Source organism: Trachemys scripta, chromosome 2 (genome assembly GCF_013100865.1).
Source record: "Trachemys scripta elegans isolate TJP31775 chromosome 2, CAS_Tse_1.0, whole genome shotgun sequence".
NCBI lineage: Eukaryota > Metazoa > Chordata > Testudines > Emydidae > Trachemys > Trachemys scripta.
In genome coordinates, this window is record NC_048299.1 from 1,284,314 (window position 1) to 1,296,699 (window position 12,386).

General features: G+C 51.7%; 1 protein-coding gene across 1 annotated transcript in view; it reads right to left on the reverse strand.

The window, feature by feature from the left end:
• Window positions 1-12,380, reverse strand: part of LOC117873930 (zinc finger protein 850-like) — a 25,825-nt gene extending 13,445 nt beyond the window's left edge. Inside the window, exons 1-6 of the mRNA XM_034763833.1 lie at window positions 12,282-12,380; window positions 11,490-11,876; window positions 9,683-9,809; window positions 7,498-7,611; window positions 5,080-5,193; window positions 3,108-4,440 (exon numbers count right to left, since the gene is read on the reverse strand). Of these exons, the coding sequence (XP_034619724.1) occupies window positions 3,108-4,440; window positions 5,080-5,193; window positions 7,498-7,611; window positions 9,683-9,809; window positions 11,490-11,876; window positions 12,282-12,305 (2,099 nt within the window). The 5' untranslated portion in view covers window positions 12,306-12,380. The remainder of the gene's footprint in view (window positions 1-3,107; window positions 4,441-5,079; window positions 5,194-7,497; window positions 7,612-9,682; window positions 9,810-11,489; window positions 11,877-12,281) is intronic.
• Between the last annotated feature and the right edge of the window lie 6 nt (window positions 12,381-12,386).

The window sequence follows — 12,386 nt, forward strand, 5'->3', positions numbered from 1 at the left end:
TAGTGGTGTGTAGCTAGTGGACCTGATTCAACACCCCCTCACAGGCTATGCTGGTGTAATTCACCCACTGGAGTCACACTGGGGTGACAGAGTGAGACACGGGGCCAGTATTTGCCTCAGAAGAAAGTCTCTGCTCCATGGAAATGTTGGAAGGGGGAATCCTGGCTTTTCCACTGATTCACTTAGGCCAGTCACAGCATCCCCATGCTTCAGTTTACCCATCTGTAAAATGAGGATAATGATACTCAGCCACCTACCTTCCAGGAGTGACCCAAGGATGAATTAACTTTAAATATGCAAAGAGCTCTATAAAAGCTGATGGCCTGATCCCCGTCTCTTACACCAGTGTCAGTCACCGAAATCAGTGAAACTACACTGGCCTAAGACCCACAAGATCAGAAGCAAATCCTCACTAGAACTGGCAGGGGACTCAGCCCTCCAGGGATGGATCATTTTACTACTCAGTTGCTCTAGAGCAGTGGCTCTCAACCTTTCCAGACTACTGGACCCCTTTCAGGAGTCAGATCTGGCTTAAAGCAACAGAGAGTCCTGTGACACCTTTAAGACTAACAGATGTATTGGAGCATAAGCTTTCGTGGGTGAATGCCCACTTCGTCAGACGCATGTAATGGAAATTTCCAGAGACAGGTATAAATATGCAGGCAAGAGATAACGAGGTCAGTTCAATCAGGGAGGGTGAGGTCTTCTGCTAGCAGTTGAGGTGTGAACACCAAGGGAGGAGAAACTGTTTCTGTAGTTGGCTAGCCATTCACAGTCTTCGTTTAATCCTGATCTGATGGTGTCAAATTTGCAAATGAACTGAAGCTCAGCAGTTTCTCTTTGAAGTCTGGTCCTGAAGTTTTTTTGCTGTAAGATGGCTACCTTTACATCTGCTATTGTGTGGCCAGGGAGGTTGAAGTGTTCTCCTACAGGTTTTTGTATATTGCCATTCTTAATATCTGACTTGTGTCCATTTATCCTCTTGCGTAGTGACTGTCCAGTTTGGCCAATGTACATAGCAGAGGGGCATTGCTGGACATGATGGCATATATAACATTGGTGGACGTGCAGGTGAATGAACCAGTGATGTTGTAGCTGATCTGGTTAGGTCCTGTGATGGTGTTGCTGGTGTAGATATGTGGGCAGAGTTGGCATCGAGGTTTGTTGCATGGATTGGATCTGGCTTGTGTACCCCAAGTTTCACCTCACTTAAAAAGCACTTGCTTACAAAATCAGACATAAAAACACAAAAGTGTCACAGCACATTACTGAAAAATTGTTGACTATCTTATTTTCACCATATAATTATAAAATAAATCAATTGGAATATAAATATTGTACTTACATTTCAGTGTATAGTGAATAGAGCAGTATAAACAAGCCATTGTCTGTATGAAGTTTTAGTTTGTACTGACTTAACAAGTGCTTTTTATGTAACCTGCTGTAAAACCAGGCAAATCCCTAGATGAGTTGAGGTACCCCCTGGAAGACCTCTGCGTCCCCCCAGGGGTACGCATACCCCTAGTTGAGAACCCCGGCTGTTGAGCGCCTCCACTAACAAATCAACCCTCACAGTAGGCCAGGAACTAATCATTTTAACCACTGGGAAAGAGAGAGAGAGAGAGAGAGAGAGAGAGAGAAGTGATTTGCCCAAAGTCACAGAGGGAACGAGTCTGCACTAGGACAGGAATTCCCTGCTCCCAGTCCTGTGCTCTGACCCACCTATCAAAGCTGAGTTGGGCCCCCCACTGCTCAGATAGAGCAAAGCAAAAATATTCATCACAGAACTTGAGCACCAACAGCGCCATCTAGAGGCTGAAGACCCAAATGCTGGAACAGAACCGCTTTGCTAAAAATAATTTTTATTATTAAGGTGAAAGAACATTATTAGAAAACTATTTTTAACACATACATACAGGTAATGATATCATTCTAGATCACACACATACCGTACACGTTAAGCCATATGGTAACAACACGCCACTTTTTAAAACCAGAGATAAAGAAAGATACCGTTTCTGCAAATAGATGACCAGAACGGCTGGCTCCGGAGCAGGTGAGCATTTTCTCCAGCAGTCACAAGGGTAGTAGGAACAGCAGAATCCCAGAGGTTGTAGTGATAGGGCTTTTTCTTTTTCTTGCCTTTCATGCTAGTGTCCAGGTAGATACAAATTTCAAACCTTATTCTTGTTTTATATACAGCTTTCTCCATAGACAGGCTGTGAGCTCAGGCACCATTTTTTGGCTATGATTAGGGGCGTTTCCCAATTTAAACGTATTAAAGTATTATTATTATTATTATTAAATAAAAACTACAGGGTTTGAGATCCCAGCCCATTAAGAGAACACATGGCCAGGCTTGAAGTTACATAGACATATTTTTAAAAGGTAACTTGAAAGGGTTTTTACCTGCCAAGATCTCCACTCAGGCTGTATTGCAGGGGAAACCCCAACATTACTTGCAAAGTACACCATTTTGCCAGTTACCCCCATTGGCTAACCACTGACTGCTGGCATCTTCTTATCTCTCACGAGCAACTCATGGGCTCACCAGGCCTGGAACATACAACTTACACCGCCATTTACTGATTCACTTGGCTCCCTCATTCGGTGAGTGCCTCAATCTCTCTTCCCTTCAGCGTGTCTTCCTCATGCCCCACAGCCGTTTCCCTCACCCTGCCGCATGGTTATCTTTAGGGATGTGGCTTTCACGCTATGGCCCCCAATTCTAACCTCAGATACTGGGGGTGCAACTATAAACGTAAAGCAATAGGAGTTGTTTTCCTGCATCAAAAAAGCAGCCTGGCATCCCACATTCCCTTGGCTGATACTTCCTTTGCACAAACAGCCTGCGGGTAAGACTGCTCTCGCTTTTTGGTTTAAAGACACGGCCACGCTCCCTCACACCCACGCGGCGAGTGCTCTTTGTCAAGCCGCACGGCTGTGACAGGCAGGAGTGCACACGGGTTTTCGTGGACTGTGCAATTTCCCCTGGGGCGTAGGGACAGACAGGTGCTTGGGGCTTGTCCGTTTCCTGTTGCGTTGCCGTGCTGCTGTTCTCAGTGCCTGTTCACTGGGTTGCCATCAGCCCCAGGGTTTATTCTCACCCCACGGTGCCCATCTTCAATACCTGCGTGAGACTGGGCGCAGCCTGCAGGTGACCCAGCTCTGTGCCGTGAACCCTGGCGTGATCCTTCAGGGACTCCTTGCAGCGGAAGCTCCTCCCGCACTCCCCGCACTGGTAGGGGCGCTCCCCGGTGTGGATGCGCTGGTGCTTCAGGAGGTGATGTTTCTGGATGAAGCTCTTCCCGCAAGCGGTGCACTGGAAGGGCCGCTCGCCGGTGTGGATACGCCAATGGTTCTGCAGGTGCTCCTTGCGGCTGTAGCTTTTGCCGCACTCGGTGCATTTGTAGGGCCGCTCCCCGGTGTGGACCAGCCGGTGCCGGACAAGGTAGGACTGGCAGATGAAGTGGACACCGCACTCGGAGCACTGGTAGGGCCGCTCCTGAGCGTGGCTCCGCTGGTGGACGACGAGGCTTTTCTTCAGGCCGAAGCTCTTGCCGCACTGGAGGCAGGAGTAGGGCTGCTCGCCGGTGTGAACTCGGCAATGTACCGCCAGCTTGGAGGGTTCGGCAAAGCGCTTGGCACACTGGGCGCAGGCGTAGGGCCGCTCCCCCGAGTGGATGCGGGCGTGGTAGTTGAGGCGCGACTGGTGGATGAAGCTTTTGTTGCACTGGCTGCACTGGTAGGGGCGCTCCCCGGTGTGGATGCGCTGGTGCAGCAGGAAGTGCTCCTTGCGGCTGAAGCGGCGGCCGCACTGGGCGCACGGGTAGGGGCGCTCCCCTGTGTGGGTGCGCTGGTGCACCGTCAGGTTGAAGTACCTGCGGAAGCTCTTCCCGCACTGGCTGCAGATGAAGGGCCGCTCCTCCGTGTGGGTCCTCTGGTGCTGGGTGTAGTGCTCCTTGCGGCCGAAGGTCTTGGCGCACTGGCTGCAGGCGTAGGGCCGCTCCCCCGTGTGGGTGCGGCGGTGGCTGCTGAGCTTGGACTGCTGTGCAAAGGTCTTCCCGCACTGGGCGCAGGCGTAGGGCCGCTCCCCGGTGTGGGTGCGCTGGTGGGACAGCAGGGTGTCTTTCCGGGTGAAGCTCTTGCCACACTGCAGGCAATGAAAGGGCCTCTCCGCGGGCTGGCAGAGCCGGGAGACGGCGCCGCCGCCCTGGGGCTCAGCGATTTCATTCCGGCCCTCCCTGCATTCGTTGGGCTGCTCCAGGTCACTCCTCAGATGCGTCACCGGGCCAGGCAGACTCTCACAGGGTGCTCCCCACTCGGGAGCCTGCCCCTCGCTCTCTCTGCACGTCCCCAGTTGCACTCCACGTGGCTCTGGGCTGTTGTGGCCTTCCCTGACCGTCCCCTCCTCCGTTTTGATCACAAGCCCATCACCTGCTGCAACAAAATAGAACAGAATCCAGCACTGGTTTTATTTCCCCTCATTTCATCTACTTGGGCCACAAGAAACCACTGGGAATGTATTCGCTTAATACATGTGATCATGTCCCCTGCGCTGGGCATAGCAAATACAAGAGCTTCCTACTTCCTGACAGCTAACGAAGTTACTCCAGGGACTTGGGCTGGCAGCTGGACCAACGCCGCCGTGACCTGCTGGCCCTAACCCAAACGCGTGCTGAATTACCCAACCAGCCAGATCCACAGGGGCAGCGGATATACTACAGTGACCATTTCAATGTTCCCCTTCTCCAGTCCAGAGCCCAGCCCTGCTCAGTAACGTCACATGGGTCAGGCTAAGGCACAGGGCTGACATTTCCGAGCTGACAGAGACCCCAGTCTTCTGATCACTGACTCTGCGTGACCTCGGGCAAGTCACGTTTGTGCTTCAGTCTCCCAGTCTGTAAAACGGGAACAATGGCATTTTCCAAGTCCCTATGGATAAAAGAAGAGCTGTGGAAGTGCTAACTATTCCCACCCCCACACACACCTGCTCAGTGTGATACCCACAACAGATTTGCTGACACACTCATTTAACGTCTCTCCCAGTTTACGAAAGTCTATTACTCTATAACTCACACAGGCTGGGATCCGCAGGGATTTCTCTCTCTTCCAATTCTTGCTGAACTCTGCTGCACGACCCCTCCTCTAGTTTAACCTGGGATAAAACCTCAGGTGTCGAAACTGGAGAGTCTGTTCATGTAAATAGAGTTATTTTATTGCTGTATCGCTTAGCAGCCCGGTCACAGCCCAAGCCCCCATCCTGCTAGGTTCTGTGCAAACAAAGATTTGTATACACTTTTCTAATGCAATTATAATGCTTCACAGAATCATAGGACTGGAAGGGATCTCAAGGTCGTCTAGTCCAGTCCCCTGCACTCATGGCAGGGCTAAGTATTATCTAGACCATCCCTGACAGGTGTTTGTCCAACCTGCTCTTAAAAATCTCCAATGACTGAGATTTCACAACCTCCCTTGGCAATTTATTCCAGTGCTTAACCACCCTGACAGGAAGTTTTTGCTAATGTTCAACCTAAACCTCCCTTGCTGCCATTTAAGCCCATTGCTTCTTGGCCTATCCTCAGAGGTTAAGAAGAACAATTTTTCTCCCTCCTCCTTGTAACAATCTTATATGTACTTGAAAACTGTTATGTCCCCTCTCAGTCTTCTCTTCTCCAGACTAACAGTAATACTTGCATATTATTTTTCATGCAGAAAGCTCAAAATGCTGTACCAAATGGGTACCCATTATTATCCTCTCTCAGACACATCCACTTCGAAGGCACCAGGAGGTTGACCTGGCTTGCCTCAGGCAGTGGTGTACCAGGAAGAGAATTCCAGCCTCCCGACTCCCAGTCCTGAATCTGATCCACTAAGCCACAGAATGCTTTATAACAGACTGCAAACCGTGGGTGCTTTGGTATCAGGTACATTCCTTCAGCTTTGGAAATTTTTTATTCATGCCTTTTTGGCCATGTTAACTAGCTCCTTCTATCACACTCATTCCTGTGAGCTCATACGAGAGGCGATGGCTTAGCATCAGATCTGAAATATCCAAACACTCTGGAACCACAGGTTCAAATCCCAGGAGAGTCCACTGAGCTCTTAATCCTTCTCCGATAGAGAAATGGAGTCTCATGCTGTTTACAATGTGGGTGCTGGGGAAGCTATTCAGAGAAGACCTTAAAAATAGAGGTGCTCTCTGGAGATAGTAGGAGCTCAGACACATTCCTCAGGAGTACTCATCATAGCCCAAGTATCCTCTTTCTACTACTTCTGTACAGCATGCAACGTGGTCGTTATGGCATTCCAGCCCAGAGGTGGCTGCATTTCAGTGGTGCTGTGCACATGTAGTTTGTGACGGCTGTTGGATGAAAGGCCCTTTATAAATGTCAAATGCTGTTGTTTGTTTACACATAGGAGAAACATTGCTTTGTTTTTTAAATGGTCTCTGAGAAATTAAAACTGGATCTCAGACCTTTGCTGGGATGAGGTATGCACTGAATGGACATGGGCATGGACATCCAGATGGGACAAAGGGAAACTGTAGGGTCCAGATGTGCGGAATGCCCAGAATGCTGAGAACACAGAGGGTTAGATTCAGAGTCGGCTGGGAATGAAATCAGTGGAGATTCTGAGAGTGACAGCTCTCACAGGCAAGGACAACAGAAATCCACGGGCAAGGGGATCGTGTTGGAAACAATAGGAGCTACTAAAGGGTTTATCCGATTTTTAGCTAAGTAAATAAAATGAATAAACAGGACAAATGTGGAGTCCTGGGCTGTCAATCTAGCCTCTTCCAGGAGCATTGAAACCACATCATGTATATGTTTACACAAAAAGAAAGTTTAAGTGGAAGGTCAGATACCAGGTAAACACACAGATCCCACAGTGAGGGGCACTGTGCAAGTTCTTAGATGGTTTCAGAGTAGCAGCCGTGTTAGTCTGTATCCGCAAAAAGAACAGGAGTACTTGTGGCACCTTAGAGACTAACACATTTATTAGAGCATAAGCTTTTGTGGACTACAGCCCACTTATGCATCCGAAGAAGTAGGCTGTAGTCCACGAAAGCTTATGCTCTAATAAATTTGTTAGTCTCTAAGATACCCTGTTTCCCCGAAAATAAGACATCCTCCGAAAATAAGGCCTACTTACAGTTTTGCCTCTCGTTGTAATATAAGGCATCCCCCCGATAATAAGACCTCCCCGATAATAAGGCATCCACCGATAATAAGGCATTTTTCATTTCTGAAAAATAAGACATCCCCTGAAAATAAGACCTAGCGCATCTTTGGGAGCAAAAATTAATATAAGACACTGTCTTATTTTCGGGGAAACAGGGTACCACAAGTACTCAAGTTCTTAGAGAGAGTTTAGTCCTTCATCTGGTAAGTTTACAAAGGTTAAAGAAAGCAAACTGTTGGCTAGTGATCTTTTAATCTGAAGATATAATTAGTCAATTGACACAGCACTGTCCGTTTCAGATCTATTACTCACCAGTGCTGGGATCCACAGGGGTTCCTCTCTCCTCCAGATCTCCCTGCACCCTGACACCTGGTTCTTCCTCCTGCGCAGTCGGTGATAGGATGTCAGGTTTGGAGATGGTACAGTCTGTTCATGGAAAGAGACATTAAAAGACAAAGTGTCGGATTAATATTCGCTAGGCACCCAAGCCCCACAGCTTCTGTTACTCACCAGAAGGAAGAGAGCGATCTGAACAGATTCTAATGTTAACTAAGACCAGAGGTGGGCAAACTACAGCCCACGGGCCACCTCCGGCCTGCGCGACCGTCTTGCCTGGCCCTTGAGCTCCCGGCGGGGAGGCTAGTCCCCGGCCCCTCCCCTGCTCTCCCCCGTCCCCCGCAGCCTCAGTTCGCCGCGCCACCAGTGCTCTGGCCTGCCACTCCTGCCGGGCAGCGTGGCGGCGTGGCTGACTCCGGCAGGGCTGCGAGCTCCTGCTGCTCTGAGTGACATGGTAAAGGGGTGGGGAGCAGGGGGGGTTGGATAAGGGGCAGAGGGTCCGGGGGGGCGGTCAGGGGATGGGGAACAGGGGGGGTTGGATAGGCGTGGGAGTCCCGAGGGGCCTGTCAGGGGGCAGGTGTGTGGATAGGGGTTGGGGCAGTCAGGGGACAGGGAGGGTTGGATAGGCGTGGGAGGCCCGGGGGGGCGGTTGGGGCGGAGGGTCCCGGGAGGGGGCAGGCGGAGGTCCCGGGGGGCCTATCGGGGACAGGTGTGTGGATAGGGGTCGAGGCAGTCAGGGGACAGGGAGCAAGGGGGTTGGCTGGGTTGGGGGTTTGGTGGGGGCAGTCAGGAGACAGGGAGTAGGGGGGGTTGGATGGGGGTGGGGGTCCTAGGGGCAGTTGGGGCAGGGTTCCTGGGAGGGGGCGGTCAGGGGATAAGGAGCAGGGGGGGTTGGATGGGTGAGGGGTTCTGAGGGGGGCAGTCAGGGGACAAGGAGTGGGGGGGTTGGACAGGGGATGGGGTCCCGGGGGGCAGTTAGGCGCGGGGGGTCCCAGGAGGGGGCAGTCAGGGGTCAAGGAGCAGGGGGGGTTGGATGGGTCAGGGGTTCTGAGGGGGGCAGTCAGGGGAGGGGGGTCCCTAGGTGGTGATGGTCAGGGGACAAGGAGCAGGGGGGTTGGATGGGTCAGGGGTTCTGAGGGGGGCAGTCAGGGGGTGGGAAGTCGGAGGGGGTGGATAGGGGGCGGAGGCCAGGCTGTTTGCGGAGGCACAGCCTTCTCTACCCAGCCCTCCATACAGTTGCACAACCCCGATGTGGCCCTTGCGCCAAAACGTTTGCCCACCTCTGACTAAGACCATACAAGAAGGTACATTAAAGCGCTGGGAGGAGCAGGATTGTAACTCCTAGAAGAGATGCGGGGCTCCCAGAAATGATGCAATTTGAAGACTTCTTCACTGCATCAATATAATCCCTTTGTCCATCGACAAACCTGCAGAAAGGCCAGAGTCCATTTCAAAGGCCAGGCCAGGCCAGAGAGGGAAGACAGAATGGTTTATATAATCGCATGTGTCTGAGCCAGCAGAAATTAAAATATCGTTTTGGTTTATTGCTATAATTACTATATTGGGGGGAAAACAGCAGCTCCCTTGACTCCTAACACAATCTCCTCTAAAACCTGCGTGTGTGTGCACACGTGTGTAGGGTTTTAAATGGTATTAGGAATAAATATGGAACATAATGATAAACTGCTAGAGGCTACCACTGTTCCCTTTATAATCTACGCAGCTTTGATTCAAGAAACACCCTTTCACGAAGGCAGCAGCACATAAACCCAGCACGCAGACTAGCACAGTTTTTTCCATGCTGGGGCAAATCAATGCAACCTGCAAATAAACAAACAGGACGCGAGTTGAAGGTATCAGAGCCAGGGCTGTGTGTGTTCCCGTCTCCTTTCCAATGGAGGATGGGTAGAACTGACCACCTAGCAAAGGCTCTGTGGGACCTACATGTTCATTCACCAGAAACCAAAGGAGCTGTCACCTCCTATTTATTTATGCAGCTCGACAAGGGGAAAAACTACCAAGAACTAGCTGAGGGGCTGTCCCCATCTTTCTTTCATCACCCTAGGCTCCCGCGAGGCCTAAGCTTTACTCAGTGAATCTGGCAACCTGGCACTTTGCTAAGCTCACAGCTTCTCATCAATATGTGAAATCTGAGCATTACCCAGGGAGATCAAAGAGTCATAGTTGTCTTTCCTCAAGTTCTTGTAAAGCTCCTTCTGCCATTCTTCTAAATTCTCCCACTCCTCCCTGGAGAAGTGGACTGAGATGTCTTCAAACATAACCGGGACCTGAAATCACAAGCATTACACACACAGCACTTTCCACTGCCATCCCATCTGCACACATCCTGCTTTTTATCTTATATTAAAAGGTCACTGTTGGTGCCTGCCCAGCCATCAACACCCAGCATGTCCCACCAGCTGTTTGGTAATATACATGAAATGTCTTGGGCTAGTTCTTCTCAGACAGGCAGCCACATCACAAATGGCACGAACGGGTACCCTTGCTGGTATTCTTGCCAGAGGAGACCAGGATGGATAAGGAGAGAGAATTTACTCTTTGATCCTTACAAGCGAGGATTAATGGGAAGGAGCATGGCCTAGTGGTAAGGAAGGAAAACTCAAGTTAGCAGGCTTGGGATCTAACCTCAGCTCTGATACGGACACGCAGTCTCATAAGAACAGCCGTACTGGGTCAGATCAACGATCCATCTAGCCCAGTATCCTGTCTTCTGACAATGGCCAATGCCAGGTGCCCCAGAGGGAATGAACAGAACAGGCAGCCATCAGGTGATCCATCCCATCTCCCTTGACCATCCTGTGCCTCTGTTTCCCCATATGTACAATGGGGATAATGCTGCTTCCCCAGCACTGTAATGTGCTTACAGCTCCGCTGAAAGGTGCTATACACATGCAAAGGAGACGTCTCCTTCTAGGCTACCTCTTTCTGCTGCTCATGACAGGTGACACCTGGTTTAAACTGTGTCCAACTGGAGACCAGACTGGAAAGATAAAGATGCCTTGGTCTAAAACAAACTGCGGCATTCAGATATCTGCCCACAATTACCCAGTTCTCTCGCACCATTCAGCGCAGGAGCTATGGCACTGCTCCCCCACAACAGGCCCACTAGCTCAGCATCTCTTGGATACATTCATGGGTCCATCAATGGCTAGTAGCCAAGAGGGTCAGGGACACAACCCCATGCTCTGGGAGTCCCTAGCTGCTGACTGCTAGAAGCTGGGACTGGATGACAGGGGATGGATGACTCAATAAAATGCCCTGTGCTGTTCCCTCCCTCTGAAGCATCTGGCACCCGTCGCTTGTTGGAGGACAGGACACTGGGCCAGAAGGACCATTGGTCTGACTCAGTGTGGCCATTCTTACGTTCTCTGCTAGATGCTTTGTGGCTTGCTCTGTCCGAGGCCCAGTAAATTGCAAAGCGGGAAGCCCAGCTGACTGGCAGTAAGCATGCAGCCGATTGGAAAAGCATTTTGGAGATCATAAGAGTAAGGGCAGAGAACGATAAACCAGGTCCGTCAATCAAACACTAGGCAGGTGTTTACCTCACCCTATCACACTCCCAAGTCAGACTGTTCCAGGATGGTGCAGAGACCATAGGAATATTAAAGATCCTGTCAAAAGGTGACACCTTAAAGACTAACAGATTTATTTGGGCATAACCTTTCATGGGTAAAAACCTCACTTCTTCAGAGGTTTTTACCCACAAAAGCTTATGCCCAAATAAATCTGTTAGTCTTTAAGGTGCCACCAGACTCCTTGTTGTTTTTGTAGATACAGACTAACACGGCTACCCCCGATACTTGTCAAAAGGTGATCCAGCACCAAGCTTTACTTCTGCTCCTCATTGCGAGCTGGGATAGTCGCACTCGGGGCCTAAATACCTTTGAGGATCTGGGCCTCAGATACTACAGTGATGAGACAACAGAGGTCCCTAGACAGACAGTTACCTTGGGAACTTCCTCCTTAGTGCCTGGGGGGAGCCTCAGGATGCAGAAGTTCCTGTTCTTCAGCAGGTTCTCCATGTTCTCCAGCCTCCTCTGCAGCAGATTATTCTCCTGGATCAGAGTTCCCAGCGCGGCCCATTTACTCTCCAGCTGGTTCCCAAACTCCACCATTGTTTTCTCACAGCCGACTAGTTTCTTCTCAGCCGTCCCCATTCTCCCATCCAGATTCAGCAACTGTGCAGCCTGAGAGTCCACCTTCCTCCCCAGGGCTTGGAGGGCAGCCAGGGCCGGGAGGGAAATCTCTGCGGGGTGCAGCGCGCTCGCTCTCCCGGGGGTCCCTTCGGAAGCGGGCAGGGGCTGCACAGACACGGGGCGGGGGGTGGCCAGAGCCTGTTCAGGACAAGACACCAAGCTGAAGTTGGGGGGCACATTGCCAGCTAACAGGCCAGATGCACGAAGAAAAGGGGGCGACCATGCCCCAGGAGAAAGGGGCTTGAGAAGGCAGCATGACAGGGAGCAAAGCCCGGAGCTCGCACCTGCGCTACTCGACGGCGAGGGAGGGAAGCTGGGGCCGGAGGAGGATCCCAAGGCGGCAGGAGGAAAACAACCCAAGGGGGCGATGCCAGCTCCCGCCGGGCTCACAGCCCCGCCGGCGCCGGGACGGGGTCTCGCTTTCACCCGCACCGAGCCCGGAGCCCCCCGCACGATCCCCGCGGCCCGGCTCCCGGGGCCCAGGCCGGGCGGGGAGAAGCTCCCGGGGCCCGAGGCTCCCCCGCCCCAGCGCCGGGCCCTTACCTGGGCAGCGGCCCGCTCGGCCATGGCCCCCCCGGGCGGGGCTTCTCCAGCGGGCCCGGCCCGGCCCGGCCGAGCTCCGCTCCCGCTCCGGGCTGGGCAGAGTCC